Source organism: Mixophyes fleayi, chromosome 2 (genome assembly GCF_038048845.1).
Source record: "Mixophyes fleayi isolate aMixFle1 chromosome 2, aMixFle1.hap1, whole genome shotgun sequence".
NCBI lineage: Eukaryota > Metazoa > Chordata > Amphibia > Anura > Limnodynastidae > Mixophyes > Mixophyes fleayi.
In genome coordinates, this window is record NC_134403.1 from 34,966,286 (window position 1) to 34,984,806 (window position 18,521).

Genomic DNA, 18,521 nt, shown 5'->3' on the forward strand with positions numbered 1-18,521 from the left:
GGCAGCCATAGCTGTTGCTGACGAATCCCAGTATTGCACGGCCCGCCTGCAGCCAGCTGTTGTAGTGGAACGCGGCCAGAGAGAGTTTGTAAACATCTCACTTCGTTTGCATCAGTCAATGACATTTATAACTAATTCCAGATCAGCAGGAGGATGGTCAAGGGCTGCGATGACGACATCCGATGTTGTAACTGTATCTCTCCTACATTTACATCTGTTTATACTGGGCAGAAACTGATGAGGTATTTAATTGTCCCTTCTCAAAGGGATATGTCTGAATGATCAGCAGGATCTGTCATCTCCGTGGAGCGGTGCGGAATTAGTGGCACTATATAAATAGATGATGATGATGATGATCCACAGTGCTGTCTTTATAGTCAGAAGAAGGTAACTTGTGGAACTCTGTGTCCCAGCATGCCTTGCTAGCTTTTGGAGAGCCATAGTTTGCCCCCCTCCCACCCACTTCACAAGAAAGAGAAACGGGTAAACGGTGATGATGATGATGATGAACGGAATGGGATGGCAGCCTGGTGGGAGGTAGGGTTGGGTTAGCGTACAGTAAGGGTATGTTAATGAACCTTACAAACTATGTAGAGGTGGAAGCAGGGACAGATACGTCTCTTAAGAGGCAAGACACACGCTGATGATGATGATGATGATGATGATGATGATCAGCGTGTACCTTGTCTTGCCTGTAAAAAAAAAAATTGCCATAATTTCAAAAACCAGCACTAGGCTACACCAGCCAGGTCTAGTGTCCCAAGAGCTCATTTGCAGCAGAGCTAGTAGTACACGCATCATAAGGGTTTTTTATTATATCAAGCCTGGATTTAAATAGAAGATGACAGCGGTTCCAGCCTTTATAATTACTTGGGAAAAAAAAAAGTGTCAAAGAGGGTTGTATGGGGGGGTGTTTATTTCAGTTATTGTTAATTGAGTGTGTATTTTTATTCACATTTTCTCCCTGGTGCACTACAGTTCCCAGTGGGCTCCGGATGCCAGGGCATGCTGGCACTTGTGGCTGCTCTAGCAGCCATGGATATACTGGGACCTGTAGTGCACCACGGACAAAATTATGATTTAACCCTTTCATTTACATCAATAACCCTCACCAACCATCCACTGCTGATGGGTAGAGCCCTAGCGCTGTCTGCACAGGACTGGTCATTCCTGGGGGGTGGGGGCTCCAGCATTTTTTCGTGGGCCCGTTCATCCTTGGGAATTCAGCCCCATGTTGATCGGCCTAGAACTGGCTGGTACTAGGGCAGGGGGACCCCACACTGGGGGGGTTTCCTGCTATGATGCCACCAGCTCTGCCTGGCATAGCCTAGTGCTGGTTTTGGCTATTTAAAGCTTACATTATAATTGATTGCTATGTTTCCAGGTTAATGGACTACTCAGGGAGTTTAGCTACATGTACTTACCTGTGAAACACTCAGCTGATTATTATATATTCAAATTCACTACAGTAGCATACTAGTCTCCGGGAGATCCGTGGGGGAGGTGCTCAGTGTGTGGGCGGGGCTCGATGAATCGCGCCATTTGGCCACATCCCCTAAACTGCCATCACAACTTCTAGCCTATTACAGCACTGGGCGGGGCCACAATGACGCATCCTCAGCCCCGCCACTTAACTAACGAAGTGGCCAGGAACCAGGAGGTTGCCCTGCTCTTCCTGGAGTCCGGGAGAACTCCCAGAAATTTGTGAGTCTCCCAGACATTTCGGGAGAGTAGGCACCTATGTACAATAAATAGTGGTTTTCTTGGGTATAGCTTTGAAACTGATTGTGGCTCCATTTTTTATTTTATTGGATTAGACAGAAATTAAATCTGCTATCCCTGATTTATGTTATAGAAAACATAGAAAACATAGAATAATTTTACTTATATCAGCCAGTCCTCATACCTGGTTTCTATTGAGTACATGGCAACAGGCTTAATAAGAAGAACGAGTAATTTATGCCTTTGGGAACATTATTTTGACTTTTCATATGCAGAATAGTCAGTGGTTTTAAAAACACCCTGTCTAGCTAGACAAATAATAATAAGATCTTATCATGACATCAACAAGGGAAGGTTTTAATTTATGTAATTCAGGTAATAAAGCAATCTGCCCACAACTTACACCGCACAGTCTCTGATACTAGAATCCTGCTGAGCAAATTACCGCTTTATAGTTTAAACGCCTTCGTAAAATATTCACCTGTTAAATTTTGATTGACGTCAATATAAGAACCTTAAAGTATGTCATTAACAAAGGTTATGACTTCATTCTAAGAAAATGCCTCTAAATATAGAGATTCTGAACAGTTGACTACCAAATGCCATTGGAAATAATGTGCTTGTAGAACACAGATAGGCAGCCTGCTCGTCCCCAGCTGTAGTAGAAATACAGGTTTAATTATGCTGGAACTTGTAGTTCCACAAGGACTGGAAACCTAAGCATTGCCTATCTCTGTTGCTATAACGCAGCCTGAATTGATTGGTCACCTAATCCTTATGAAGAACTGGAAAATGCGGCCTATCTATTCACTAACAACTAATACCTCATGAATATTAGTCAGACAGTGCATCGGTGATGTCACTGGCTCCGAGCAAATTGATAGGCTGCAAACTAAATGGATACCTCAGCGGTGTACCCAATGGCGTTTGAACAATGCAAGTTAAAATTCAAGTGAAACCATATGTCAAACACTTTTCACATGTGGTTCGTAATTTGCGGTTTTAGTTCCGTTTGGAAGAACAACGTAGCGCACTCAATGCGTTAAACGTGGCAGACCGCAATTCCCCTGAATGTCTGTAACATCACGATGGGGTATGGGGTTACTGGAACCAATGGGTTCCATTTTAGAACCCGTCTTCATGCATTGCACTAGCGTTAACGTCACTAGTACAACAATTTGATGCCATTTGGAGACCTAAGTGCCAGTCTTAACTGTATTGTAGGCTTATGTAAGGTCTTTTTGGGTGTGACTCACAAGCCAGCCCTTGCTAGATATAAACCTTTATACTTGGGAGGTGAGTGCAATATATTTTAACTGCATTTTAATGGTGTTTGAAGCCTATAGGTAGGACCTATTTACCCTCGAGGCTGGGCTGCAGGCTTAAATGTTTTGCTCAAAATATGAACCAATATCTCATGTTTTCATTTGGCTAGATACACACAGATATGCAGTGTTAAGGATAAGCGCTGACAACAATTATTTGGTTTAGTGTTTTATCTGTATTGCAGGCTGTATTTTGTACCTGTATGGCACATATAAATCTGTTCTGTAAACCTGTACACACACAATGGCTTATGATCCTCATTCCCCAGTCAGATTTTCAAGCAAATTACATTGTACTGATGCTAGCCTGATTAACGCAGAACATTGTGCTATACTTAATACTGTTTAATAAACATGCAAAATGATCCCCGATCTTCAGAGTAGCCTCCATTGTCCATTATTGGACTTCATCAATTTGTGGACAGTGGAATCTCTTGGAAAGATGAGCTAGAATTGTACTATCAGATTGCTGTCCAGAAAGCCATATCTTTCTCTTATCTCTACACATGACAGAGAGAAAACAAATTGCTCCATTGTGTGTTTATTCACATATCTGCCTTTGAAGAACCAGCCCCAGAACATACTACAGGAAGCAGACTTTGTGCAATTCAAGATATTCCTGTTCTTCTTGGTGTAAGTTATGAAATACATCACTCCCTTTAAAGCAGCTGACGTAAGAATAGATGAAAGTTTATAACACACTCCTCCTGTATAACACCCCCTAATTATCTAAGGGCACCATGTCAGCAAACCACAGCAAGAAAATTCTGGTTTAGTCACATATCATTGGAAAGCAACTTTCTTTTGACAGTTATAATGAAAACATTACTCGAGCTAGGAACCAAGGAAAGTCCTATGTTGAGCACCAAGTGAAAGTGACTTTTTTTTTTATGAAACAGTGTTGTTAAACTCCATGGACCTGATTCATCAAGGCGTGTATCTGCCGATTGTGAGCATATTGTACACAAATTCACGCCGCGCATGCCCAAACCGGACAATACGTGCTTGAACGCAGACCTGTCCGCTCCGTCTTCAAATGCAAAGGACACTTACTATAGCCTACGATTTCGGGCAGCGAACGGAGCGTTTTGCCGTAGTCAATGTACAGTAGGGGCGTCCCAAACTCAAGCACACGCAGCCATGTCCAAATTAAGCTCTGGCCATGGCAAAGTTACTTGTATTTCTGCCGCATCTCTTGCTCCAAGTACAGGGCTAGTCTGAGTGCTGATCACTAGTCTCATATGCATGCTATAACATGTGTTTGCAATCACTTGCAACTGTATAAATGTATATACAGTTGCAAGTGATATGTATATGTTTACATAAAGCTCAGTAAACATAAACAACATCCTAATAAATGTATTTCATGGAGGGAAAAAACTGTTTTATCATTAATGCCTATAATATTAACAGGTGACATTACTTCAATATTTTTTTATAATCCACGTAGGTATTGGACGTATCCTGCAGCGACTTGTGCAGGAGAGCGGAGCAGTCCTACACCTGATTTTAGCAGCACACATATCTTGAGATCTGTGCCTTGGTGAATTCGGGAGTGCGCAAAGCCTAAATATGTGGGTATAATGCCAAACGCAGGTTGTGCTCAGTGTGCGCCTTGATGAATCAGGCCCCATATGGTTATCATCACAATCTCTGCAGCTCCTTGTGATTGAGTGTCAGCAGCACCTGGCCAATCACCTAACTGCCCCGTTGAACCTTCTCCCTGGTCTGGTGCATGGCAAAATGCATCTGTGATCTAGGGTGACCGACCCATTAATATTGTGTCTAGCTCTCCCCTTACAACACATGAAAGGAGGAAAGGATTGAAATTACTGGTGCATTATGGCGTCTTGTGCATGTAAAAAATATATATGACATATAATGAAATATTGACCTGGAGGGCTGGAGCCCAAGATTGTAGAGCAGCACTGGAAAGGTGTTAACCCAGAAGCGCACTTTAATGCATTCCCTGGCTGTCGTGCATTGAGCCCAGTGTTCCTGATTCTGCTTAATAAGCACTTTGGTGATAATGCCCCGCCCATAGCCGCATGGTTGCATCATCACACCTTTGTAGGAAGAGTCTTTGCAAAAGTGCAAGATCTCATTGGGTTATCTCCACCACCTGTCTGGCTGGCATGGCTTCAGGATTGTCAGACTCTCTCGGGAGATCGCCCTCTGTTTTGGAAGTCTCCTGGTTATTCCGGGAAAATCAATAAGGAGTGGCCTAAGCCGCCCCTAAACATATGTGATGCTTCCAAATTCTCATATTGTGAACTCTGACTAAATCCATAATAAAATTAAACATTACAATTGTCACGGGTTTGTTTGAATTGAAGGTTTACCTGCTGGTATTAAGGCTGCTAAGCTAGGAGGTGCGAGTCTACCACGTCTCTGGTCTTCACCAGGGACCCCCGCAAGCGGATTTGGGGTTCGCTGCAAGAGACGTGCAGGTCGCGGCACTCAAAGTTAGCCACCAGCAAAGTAGTAGTTGAACAGACATTTTCGTACAGGCCGAGGTCAAACCGTGCGGACAAGCGAAGTACCAGAGGAGCAGGCACAAGCGGAGTCAGGAAACCGAGGGTGAAACCAGGAGAAATATATAGGCCAAAGGGAAAAGCAAAAGCAGAATCAGGTAAAGCCGGTTCAGAATCCAGGAGCATAGGAAGACCTAACTACTCTGGCACCCAAATGGTGCAGAGCCTGCTTTAAGTAGAGTTATGTGGCTCCTCTGTCAGCAGTCAGGAACAGCTGACCGTTGCCAGAGAGGAAAAACAAGCATCTCTGTTGCCTAGCAACGGAGACGCGGAATTACTGCACATGCGCCCGGAGACTTGGAAGGCAGGAAGAAGGGTCCCATTGCCTAGCAATGGGACGCGCTAGCAGTGAAGAAAGATAGTCATCCCTGGCACCTACCGTGCGTCTGACAATAATGAAAGGACCATTACACCAGTAGTACAAGATGATTTATGCAAAAGAGCTACTAGCATTCACATATATACATATCTCTGTGATAGAATTGAATAAATTTGCTAAAATATATTGTGCGTAGGGAAATATATCACCCATTATCCCAAATTCAGTATCTTCAGTTCTGCTAAGCTCCAGAAACCTTTACATATTGTGATGTAATTAGCTCAAAGGTAGCAGACTTTTGGTCATTCCCCAGTGTTTAAGTTCACACTAAAGGGTATATTTAAAAAAAGTGGAGATAGGCAACATCTCCTGGCCACTCCCTGCTCTCGGCCAACGACCGCCGCCTCTCCTCCACTCTTATCACCTCTTCCCACTCCAGAATCCAAGACTTTTCCCGTGCAGCCCCCCTTCTCTGGAACGACCTCCCTCGTTCCATCCGTCTCTCTCCTACTCTGTGCTCCTTCAAACGTGCACTCAAAACTCACCTCTTCCTTAAAGCCTACCAACCATCTACTTAACCCCCATCTCCTCTCTTTAGCTCGTCCTCTCCTCTTGCCTCAACTGGCTCCTATTGTGCCTGGTCTGTTTACCCTCCCTTAGGATGTAAGCTCGTATGAGCAGGACCCCCTCCCCTCCTGTCTCCATACCTGTTCTTCCGCTCCGTCTTTACTGCATATGACTAGCCGGAGTTTCTGAAGTATTGGTACTTTTTGTTCATTGTTCTGTATGGTTTCACCCTGTATAGTCTACTGTTAGTACTGTGTGCGGCGCTGCGGATACCTTGTGACGCCTAACAAATAAATGATAATAAATGATAATAATAATCTCCACTTTTTCAAACCCACAGTTTAGAAATTCTAGCCCTAATGCTCTCCAAACTCTTGGCAACAAAATACCTAAAAATAACAAACACTCCAGGGTATATTTACTAAACTGCGGGTTTGAAAAAGTGGAGATGTTGCCTATAGCAACCAATCAGATTCTAGTTATCAATTATTTAGTGCATTCTACAAAATAACAGCTAGAAGAGTAGGCAACTATGCTATTGGACAGCACACCACCAGTTTGTCTCAAGCTTGTCAATTGTCCAGGCTTGCAGCTTCTCTCACCTGCTTCCTGCAGGTCACACCACTTGGCTGTCTCGTGAGCTCTCCACTCAGCTTCTCACTGAGCTGCCTTCTCTGACCTCCGACCTCGTACAGGGCACACAGCTCCTCACTGGGCTTTCTGAGCCCTATACCCAGGCTGCCATTAAATGTATGGGCATGCTGGCGCTTATAGTAGCACAAGCGCTAGCATAGCCATGGCTCTTGTGATTCCCGAAGCTGGTGCTTGGGGAACCACTAGTGACAGCATGCCCTGGCATCCAGGGATCACTGGGACCTCTAGTGCACCAGGGAACAATGTCAAAAAAACACACACACAGGTATAAAAATAATTTTATTTTAAATAAAAATGCCTACACTACCCTGACTCAACCTCTTTATCTCTCACCTAGATCCAGGCATCCACTTCCTCTGTAATAAATCCATGGATCCTTGGATTGGCAAAACAAAAACATCCCATATATGCCGCACAACTAACTGCTAAGAGCTCCCGTCGAAAACAAGCTCTTAGCTCAGTTCAGTCATATTTATAACATGTGGTTTTCCCACAGCTTAAGTTTGGGCCATGGGATATTCCATGTTATATATATGACTGCACTCATGCTAAGAGCTCAGTTTCAAGCTCAATTGCATCCAACGCAGCAACACTATCATATACCTTGCCCAACATGTGTAAATATGCTTTGACATTAGTTTGGATGTCACAAACACTTAGGCTAATGTTTTTGCATGTCAAGACTTGCTGATCCTATTAAAAGATTAAAACAAAGGGTCTGATTCATTAAGGAACGTAAATGGCAAAACCATACTTGCCAACACTCCCTGAATGTCAGGGAGACTCCCTGAAATAGGGGTGATCTCCCTCACTCCCTGAAGAGTCTGGCATTCTCCCTGATGCTGAGCCAGTACAAGACGTGATCGCCTTCGCCATCTGTGGCATGATGACACAGTTCAGATATTGTGTCCTATGTCCATGTATTGATGCCTATGGAGGTGGCCATTTTCAGGGAGACCAAGATTTAATCATAGACTGACAGGTAAGACAACATGACTTCAGTAATGGAGACAGAAATGTAAAAGAACCTTCAGTCTCTAGAGATTAATTAGCTGCTTTTCTTTAACACATAGTTGCCTACTCTCCCGGGAGAGCAGGGCAACCTCCTGGTTCTCGCCCCCCGCAATAGTAGATAAGTGGCGGGGGGCGGGGTTTAATTACGCAAATATCGTGTCATCTTAGCCCTGCCCCCTGCTGTAATTGGCCACAATTGTGACAATCCTTTAGGGGGCGGTGCCAAAATGATGTCAAGCCCCGCCCAGACACGACCCCCTTTCCCGGGATCTCCTTGAAGCCAACAAGGAAATGATGGCAAGGATGGCCAAAACGTGCCCTATTTTGTGTGAAATTGCTCTTCGTGTGCCCAGATAGGAACTATACCCCAGAGAACATAAGTGTATACAAGTCATCTCAAACGCAATGGAAACTTACGACTACGATTTCAAGGGAGGGAGGAGAATGGGCGTGTACACGTAGTCAATGTACAGTAAGGGCAAAAATGCATTTTTTGTACAGTAATAACATCCTGATAAATGTATTTCATGTGGAAATTTTTTCAATAAACAACAACTTTTATTTAAAAAATAAATCATTAATTACTATATTATTGACAAGTGACAATAATTCAATATTTTTTTTTTCTGTGCGTTCTACTGGGACTTTATATTCCACATATTTATTGTACGTATCCTGCAGTATATCGTCTGTCAGAGCAGAGCGCACCTAGACCTGTATCAACAAGAGAGGTTTCATCAGATCAGCTTCTAGCTGAATATGGACGTGCGTCGAAAAACCGCACAATGCGTTCGTTTCGCGTGCCTTAATGAATCAGGCCCAAAGTCTCTCCATAGGGTTAAAACGTGTAAAAATGGATATAAACAATAAAAAAGCACACATATATTCAGCACTTATATGTAAGACAGAACTCAGTAATAAAGTACATATTGGATATCCCTATAAATGTTACAAGTTTTATAATAAAGTTACCAATATATCAATAGTGTTACACTAACTGCTTAAATCTAACAAGGGTGAAGCCATAGCTGAGTACATTTCTTTGCTATTTTTACTTATTTTTTTCTATAATATTCATCAAAAAACAAATATATTTATTCCAGTAAAGTTCACCTGGGTAGACTACAAAATAAAATAAAAATATTTCAGGTGAAAGTGACTTATATTGTTATTATCCTTTATACAGTGCCACCATATTATACAGCGCTTTACAGAAAATATTTGGGGGTCAGCTTACTCTACCAGAATGATTAACTCGTACTTGCCAACTCTACCGGAATGTCCATCGTATTTTCTTGTATCGACTTGAGTAACTGTATCATTAGTATGAAGACGCATACGATTGACTAATATAAATGAAGAAATGAAGCTTTATTTCTATAACCGGATTATACGATCAATGATTGGACTCTTTAGGCTTAAATAGATACTGAATGGACTCTGTGTATACCTTGACAAAGACCCCAGAGGCGGGGTTGAAATGCGTCGGTGAAACACAGATCAGCCCACTTGACAGCAGTGTTACACGCGCCGGAGGAGAGAGGACTGTCTAGCGGAGATTGCCCGGGAGCTATTCAATCTACACGCTGACTCTTCACTTAAGTCCGGTACGGGTCCACTTGTTGTTTACGTTGGGATACCGTATATGATAAGAGAATTTTATTGTGGTGCTTTTAAATTATGTGAAATAAACCCTGATGATATTATGCCAGATTCTCTTTGCATATTTCTCTCGTTATATATATTTCGAGTGAGCACCGTGTGGCAATTGAATCAGGCACGATTGTGGATATCAGTCAGCGGATTAACTTCACTGTGTAAGTGATTCATCTCATTTTCTCACTTACTTCACCTGTGTGGGGTGTTAAGTAACTGTTAGTTTACACACGGTGAAGTGGATATATGTCACTTTTTTTTAGAACTAAGGAAGATGGATTTTTGTTAATGGAAATATTAATTTGATATCCAATTATTCTCTTTTTTTCCAAAATTTTTACGGATCATAACATGTGGAGAGTTTTATAAAAGACAAAATTATGCTCTTCCATGTGACATTTGCCTCTTGATATCACCTGTAAAGAAGATTGCATAAACTGGACCTATGAGAAGCGTTCTGATTTGTGTGAACATTGATGGACTCTTCCTCTTTTCTATTCTGTGGTGAACTTGTTATATGCGCCTTTATACCTTTGTTGTATTATCTGTGATATATTGAATGTTGTGGCATTTATTGTGGTATTAGGCAGCTGTGACAGGGAGCGCTTTTTTGATCTCTCCCTTTCTGTATGCTTCATATTGCTCACCTCCCCGATGATACTAGCTGGTGTTGGTAAGAGGACTCTCAACGCTCACCAGGCCAGTGAAGGGTCCCTCTGCGCAAGCCTTAGCCGGCCTGCACACTCACATTAACTAGAAGCTCGAAGTTGTGCTTACAGTTCCAGATTCATTAAAAAAAATAAGAAAATAAAAAAATAAAAAGAAAGTTTTGTAAAGAAAAATGAGATATAAAATAATTTTACTTGTCCTTGTAAAACAGGCTTCCCTATTCATGGGGAGGCTTGGCCGGACAAACAGCGCTTAACTGTGGCAGACGGCGATACCTTTCACCAGCAGGGAGGGCTTCATTTTCGTTATGTGGGATTTAGGGCTTTCCTCTATGTGGTAAATAGACCCCATCTGAACCACCTTGTCCTGTAACAGTTAATATTCTTCTGGGTATTGTAGTTCCCACAACACCTAAACTAAATATTTCATGTAAATAATTACATATCTCTCTCTCTCTCTATATATATATATATATATATATATATATATATATATATATTTATCTCTCTCTCTCTGTCTCTCTATCTATATTTATCTCTCTCTCTCTCTATATCTATCTCTCTCTCTCTTTCTATATATATATATATATATATATATATATATATATATATATATATATATCTATATATATCTCTATAACTATCTATCTCTACCTATCTCTCTCTCTATATATATCTCTCTCTCTCTATATATATATCTGTCTCTCTCTATCTCTCTCTCTCTCTCTATATATATATATATATCTCTATCTCTCTCTCTCTCTCTCTCTCTCCCTCTATATATATCTCTATCTATATCTATCTATCTATCTCTCTCTCTATCTATATCTATATATATATATATATATATATATATATATATATATATATATATAACTATCTATCTCTACCTATCTCTCTCTCTATATATATCTCTCTCTCTATATATATATATCTGTCTCTCTCTATCTCTCTCTCTCTCTCTCTCTATATATATATATATATATATATATATATCTATCTCTCTCTCCCTCTATATATATCTCTATCTATATCTATCTATCTATCTCTCTCTCTATCTATATCTATATATATATCTCTCTCTCTCTATCTCTATATATCTATCTATCTCTCACTCTGTCTATATCTATCTCTCTATATTTCTCTCTCTCTCTCTCTCTCTCTCTTTCTCTCTCTCTATATATATGTCTCTCTCTCTATCTCTCTCTCTCTATATATATCTGTCTCTGTCTCTCTCTCTCTATATATATCTGTCTCTCTCTCTATCTATATCTATATCTATCTCTCTCTCTCTCTATCTCTATCTTTCTCTCTCTCTCTATATATATATATATCTGTCTCTCTCTATATCTATCTCTCTCTCTCTCTATCTTTCTCTCTCTCTCTCTCTCTCTCTAATCTATATCTATATCTATCTCTCTATCTCTATCTCTATCTATCTATCTAATCTATCCCTGCCTAGAAGCTACAGGATGACACACAAACACTCAGGGACATAATGACCTAATGATTGAGCCCGGGGCTGTTAATTGCCCGGAATGTTTATGTCAGGTCTCAGCCTGTCACTCTGGGGGACCTGTTTTCTGGTGCACCGGCAGTTCTCGGTTTCCATGGAGAAAAGGACGCCGGGGGAACTGTTTACAGGAGATCCAGGGAAGATGTTGTCGGTAAATGAGCTGCCTGGAGCCGCCAGATTCACGTTCATCCCTCTGCCTGCCCGATCCTTCAGCTTCCTGGAGAGCAGAGACACCCGGGACCTGCTGACCAAATGGTAAATATGAGTTATACCTCCTAAATATCCCCCTGTGCACCCCAGTCATCCTGTCTCTGGTCCTATGTACGGATATCAGTGCAGACAGTCACTAGTTGTCAGCCAAAAGTATTAGTCTGGATCCTAAATGTGATATGTCGTCCTCACTGTGTGATGTGAGGAGGAGAATTTGTATTGTCAGGCTTAATAGGTGAAGTTTTGCAGAGTATCTAAAAACTCTGAATACTGTGAATAAAATCAATACAACAGAAAATTAAAAAAATGGTGCCTATAAAAGTACTCCACCCCCCCCCCCCCCCCCCCCACACACACACCTCCATGTCTTGTATTCCTGTTCCTCATACAGGATTGCCATTAGATTGCTCCCCTCCTGTTTGGTTGCCAGTGTGGGGTGGGGTGGGGAATCTCTTCCCTTCAAGACCCTGGATGTAGTGCTGAGTGGAAGTGCATCAGGGAATTCTTGTGAGAAGGGGATTTAAGATTTGTTGGTTCAGCACACAAACAGCAGGTGTATGATGCATGTCTATAATATGATTACTTATTTTCATGATTGTGCTGGAGATCATGGGATCAGGCATGAACCATCTTTATAATTAGAGTTCATTTTTTGGCTGTGCTGCCCTGCTGCTGCAGCCTACACTATTGTTGCTTCTACTGTCCTTGAGACATGACCATTGGGCTCAGAAAACTCTTGGAAGACTTGATTTTTTTGATAGCAATGACATCTGCAAAGCAGTTAAGTGAAATTCAGGCATTTGTGGCTTCTGGACCATATTTAATGCTGTTATAGCAGGTTTCCACCAAGAGGATTTTCTTCCTATGGTGATTTCATCTTTTCATCTGAACCACGACATTATCCTGCCCATTATCTTAAAGTGCCCTCAGATTTCGCAGCAAGCATTTTGGCAATCAGTTGATCTTGTTAGATGCCTGAATATGTATCTTGACAAAAAACCGTCAATTATAAAATCGGGTTATCTGTCCTGTATGGTGGTCCCAATAAAGTGCAGCAAGAGTCCATAGTAACCATTACATGGTGGATAGCATCATTCATAAAGCAGGCATACTCCCACAAGCCGCGTCGGTGCATGCTATGATAAGGGCTCACTCATCCAGGACATTGACTACTCCCTCAAACCCAAAATCACTCCTGAAGAATTGTGCATGTGTTACGGCTCACGCCCCAGGTATCAGCTCTTAGAACCGCTTCAGAGGTCTTCACCTATAGGAACCGCTTTTCCCGTAGAGCTAGATGCGCTCACAGGTACTCTGATGCTCCCAGGTCTTGCACTCTAGTAGTAGGAGCTGATACCGTGAGAACGAAGCGCTGATGAATGCAGCGGTGGAGTGATAATTCCAGCTGAGGCTGGAGGTGTCAGCGAAACGATAATGTCAAGGTCCAAGCCGGGGTCAAATGGGTTACAGGCAAAACAGCAGCGTAAGAGTCCAGGCAATAGATCAAGGGGCACAAGCAATCAATCGTTGTCAGTATCCAGGCGATAGGTCAAGGGTCACAAGCAATCAAACGTAGTCAGTATCCAGACAAGGGTCGGCAACTATAATCAGAATCCAAACGGAAACAGAGAGCAAAGGACACAGCAGGGTAGTATGCAGCAACGCAGGGACTATAACCGGCAGGGAGGCTTTGCCCCTTCCTGCCTAATATACTGATGTGGACCAATGAGAAAACGTTTGGCCAAAGGAGGAATAATTAGCCACCTGGCTATTACTTCATTTGCGCACGTGCCCGGCTGTCCTGAATGCCGGGGCGCGGCACTACCAACTAAGAGCGCCCGACCGTTGCCAAACCGGAAGTAACGTCCCGGTCGTCATGACTGCGGCCAGGACGCTGGGGCAGAGAGTCTCGGCGGTGCCCGGAGCCGCCACGGCTCGTGACAGCATGACAACAGTGTTATTATATCATGTTTGTCAAACACTACCAGCTGGACTTGGACGCTTCACCCTCAAACCCCATGGGGCTCCAAACCCTTTCAGCGAAAGGTAACATTAAATTATGTATGCTATTTCCATTGTGTACCCGCTGCCACGTCAAAGGTACAGGAAAATGGAATGTTTTTTGTTGTTGTCGAACATAAATTTCTTTTTTCTGGACTGTAGATATAGCTGTAGGTACAAGATTGTCCTCTCCTGTTATTGTCAAGGGCCAGATTTTAAGAGACAACAGGATGAGGAACCTCTTTTAAAGGGACCGCTTTAATTTTCTGTTCTTGCAGCAATTTAATTGGTTTACCTTTGTGTACCCAGTGTTATATCTACAGTCTAGCAAAATTAAAATTCTGGTAATAATGACAAATTAACCATAGTAGAATTCCAACGACAATAAATGAATCACTAAGCCCTTATTGACGGATTCATATTTATTATGTTTTGTTCCACATACAATAGTCATAGGCGGTGCATCCACAAATCTCAATTAGAATATATTTTAAAGCCAACAAGAAGAGAGAAGAAAATGTGTTTAATTGGGGCACTGTGATTAGATTAATAATAGAATCTCAACTTTTATTGGTATTTATTAAAAAGAGAGAGAACATCTTCATCTGTTACTGAATCATAATAGGTAGCAAAATTTTAAAAATAGTAATTGTGAATTAACTTGATTGTTCAATGAGGGGCTGTTAAAAAGCCGTTTTAGGGGGAAATTCAATTGGCCACAATGTTCCTCAGAACTTTTTTTTTACCGTTTTTACAGTAAAAATGAAGGCTCGTTTTTGCTCGCACCTCTATGGGTTATGAGCACAAATGAGCGTGATTTATGTACAAAAAAAAATCTGTGCAATCTGTCTCACAGCCGTTCCGGAGACATCTCACGTGGATTTTTTTACAATTAAATCTGCTAAGCCACGCATCTCTGTTTATATACTTTAATAAATAAACAAGATATATCTCACAAATTTATTTTCCTGTTATTATTCAATATATATTGTATTCCAGTTACATGTATCCCACCTGAGGACTATATGTAGCCAGCAAATTTACTATTAATGATATCTGTTTCTTTACTGCAGATTCTTTTTAATTATTATCTGCAGTTAACGGTGTTACACATAGAAAACGATTAATCTCCTTTAATGACTTCAATGGATCCTATATCGTTCATCCATATAATATTTGGATATTGGTTATCTCCTATTAGACTTTATCACTCTCAAATCCATGAGTAGTTCATCAATTTCTAATCCTGGGAGTATGTGATCCATTCAATAATATTGTTTTGAGGATACCCTGTGAAAGCCCACTTCTATCGTTCATTAACATGAGTGGCCACACCAACGTATCTCCTATTGCTGGATTAAATTTCTTATTGTATTGTCATACTTAGGAGAGTTCTAATAGTGTATTATGGTTAGAATTAGGAGCAAACACATTTGCGTAGCGAGCGCCAACGCGCATTTTGCTGCATTTGCTTTTCCATAGCAAACCGAAGGAGCCATTTGATTGGTCTTTTATAGTCCGAAAACACACCCCTGTTGTGACGTTTGACTTGGCAACCTTTTACTTTTTCTTGTCGGTTGCTATACTAAAGAGGTGACTGATATTCAACCGAAGGTTCGCCCATGCTATCTTTTCCTTTGGTCCATGTGTATGAGATGTGTTTTGTAAACACACTTTGCCACTCTCGTCTCATATTCTAAAATCATATATTAAAGTAAAGATTGCTATATACTAAATACATCTGAATTAGTTAGGACAATAACCACAATGGGTGATATAGGGGGAAGAAAGAAGGGAACTTTATGATATATCATGATTTATATTGAATGGTATCACACTAAGTCCATGGGGAATCATCCTGTCCATTAAAAAAACCTTTTAATTGAAGACATAGTAATATTAAACAGTTGGGGTGACTGATCCAGGAAATTAAGCTATGGGGTCAGGATGGAATTCTCTGACTAGCGAGATTACATTGGCAAAGGCTTCTGGGATTTTGTTCTGTTCGATACATCTAGAACGTCTAAAAGGTTTTACTGGGTGGACTTTTCTTTTCTCTCACTAACTTTGTAAATATGGATCCACTATTCACACTCCTTTACTAGAAGTCTAAAGGTGGGACCGAAGTCCTGGTGGGTCTAAGACGAATGCCCCTCTTTGCCCTTTTATCAAACCCACTCATTCTGAAGGAACCTATGTCTTACAATATTAAATATAAAATGGTGACGCTTCTTACTTATGAATAATGCATAAAATTAATTATTTAGAATAAAAAAGTATAACCAATGCCTGCAGTATTTTGTACTAACATTACTTGATACTGCTTTTAAAATTCTAGCTATATTAGCTACGTAACTTTTTATATTTCAAATGATATGTGAAAATATACGGCACAGCGAGCAGGAATCCTCTTATAGCTCTCACGTTACATACTTAGTAAAACAAATAACCTACAGTTTTTCTTCCAGTGATGTTCCAATTTAGGAATTTGCTTTAACCTTGTGTTTTCCCACTGGTATGCAAGAACTGTTCCGCACCTACTTAATATGTAACCGTCACCATACTTCCCAACTGCTCCCATTTAAGTGGGACAGTCTCTATTTGAGTGGTCCCATCATGGGCAACGTTGACCCAACGTTCGGAATGTTGGTAGATATGACACATTCCCACTGCTCTGCACAGAGCAGCGGTGGACGGCCACCGGGCACTTGCCAGTGGTGTGCACGGCACTAATTATTTATCTTTGGAGGAGAGGAGGGAAGTAGGTTTGTAATGTGACCACACGCCCATTGAGACCTGGCCATGCAGCACAGTGGCGTAGTGGTTAGCACTTCTGCCTTACAGCAGTGGGGTTATGAGTTCAATTCCCGACCATGGCCTTATCTGTGAGGAGTTTGTATGTTCTCCCTGTGTTTGCCTGGGTTTCCTGCAGGTGCTCCGGTTTCCTCCCACACTCCAAAAACATACTGGTAGGTTAATTGGCTGCTAACAAAATTGACCCTAGTCTGTCTGTCTCTGTCTGTCTGTGTGTGTTAGGGAATTTAGACTGTAAGCCCCAATGGGGCAGGGACTGATGTGAATGAATTCTCTGTACAGCGCTGCGGAATCAGTGGCGCTATATAAATAAATGGTGATGATGAGGATGCAGCCTTTTTTGATGAGCCGCGATAGGTCGTACACCACGTCAAGTCTTGCAAGTTTGGGCGCTTACCCTAATTTGCATAGTTCCTCAAGCCTCACTGATGTCACTGGTTCCTAGTAAATTGATGGACTGTACTTGCAAGTGTAGATGGTGGGGGGGATGTTTTAAACTACATCTGTTGGAAAAATGCAAAGTTAAATTCATAGTTTTGTTTTCCTCTTTCAAACTATAGCAGTGTGCTATGAAAGGGGAATTTGAGAGTCATCAGTGTAGAAGTATTTCAGCACTAAAAGCTGGTCATACATAGGTTAATTGTATCATGTAGCTCACGCAGCATTCTAAGGTGTTTGGTGATGTAGTCTGCAGCACAAGCAGATGAGACTTAACACAGACCTGTCTGTTCTTCACTGGCTCCTTCCCTTCCCGACTTCAATCATCTTGTTATGTGCTTGCTAATAGCGAGTAAATAACGTTAAGCTAACGTCTTGCCGTGTTTGTATGTCTCACACTTAAGAGAACATCAGTAAATTAATCAGCAAACCTCTAATGAAACAATTCTATGTCTTTAGACTGTTTTTATTGACTTTTGGACAGTACTGAGACTCAGAAGTATCCAGTACGGGGGGGGGGGGGGGGGGGGGGGGGGGTCAGCTTGCTGTACAGTTGTTTGTATGGAGTCAATGTGACAACTTCACACGGGTCTCGTATTTGCTGAGATTAACGTGTAATGTAAGGAGAGATCCTGTTAAATGGGGGATACCGACTACTTTGAAAATCTAATATCGTTTTATAATTCCTGGGTTTAAAGTCCCGGGCACCTGGCAGCCTGGACTACCTACAGTGGTACATAAATATATTGGGTCCAGGCCAAAATCTTATTTACTGTATCTTAAATAAAAAATATACTCTATATATTGTGTTGAGGTTTTTTTTACTTCATTTATTTAATTTGTGTTTTTATTCTATATAATTTATTTAATGTATTATTTCATTTTGTAATTATTTTCCATGAAATCTAAAAGCACAAGTCATTATGCAGAGACTGGTTTATATCTCTTAATACTGATTTCTCTGCCTGCTATAGACTATTATTACAGACTTCTTTTAATACCATGTTGTACAGTACAAAGAAGACTGGCTCTCTGTGTAACATATGCTCATAGGTTGTCACCTAATTAGAACCATAGATGCAG

The 18,521-nt window shown here is 41.3% G+C and overlaps 1 protein-coding gene across 3 annotated transcripts in view; it reads left to right on the forward strand.

The window, feature by feature from the left end:
- The first annotated feature begins 241 nt into the window (after nt 1–241).
- The window catches only part of CFAP300 (cilia and flagella associated protein 300), a 62,005-nt gene continuing 43,725 nt past the window's right edge, over nt 242–18,521 (forward strand). Inside the window, exon 1 of one of the 3 annotated variants that reach the window (XM_075198783.1) lies at nt 242–387. In XM_075198783.1, the coding sequence (XP_075054884.1) occupies nt 341–387 (47 nt within the window). In that variant the 5' untranslated portion in view covers nt 242–340. The other 2 variants (XM_075198784.1, XM_075198782.1) reach the window with 2 other exon arrangements.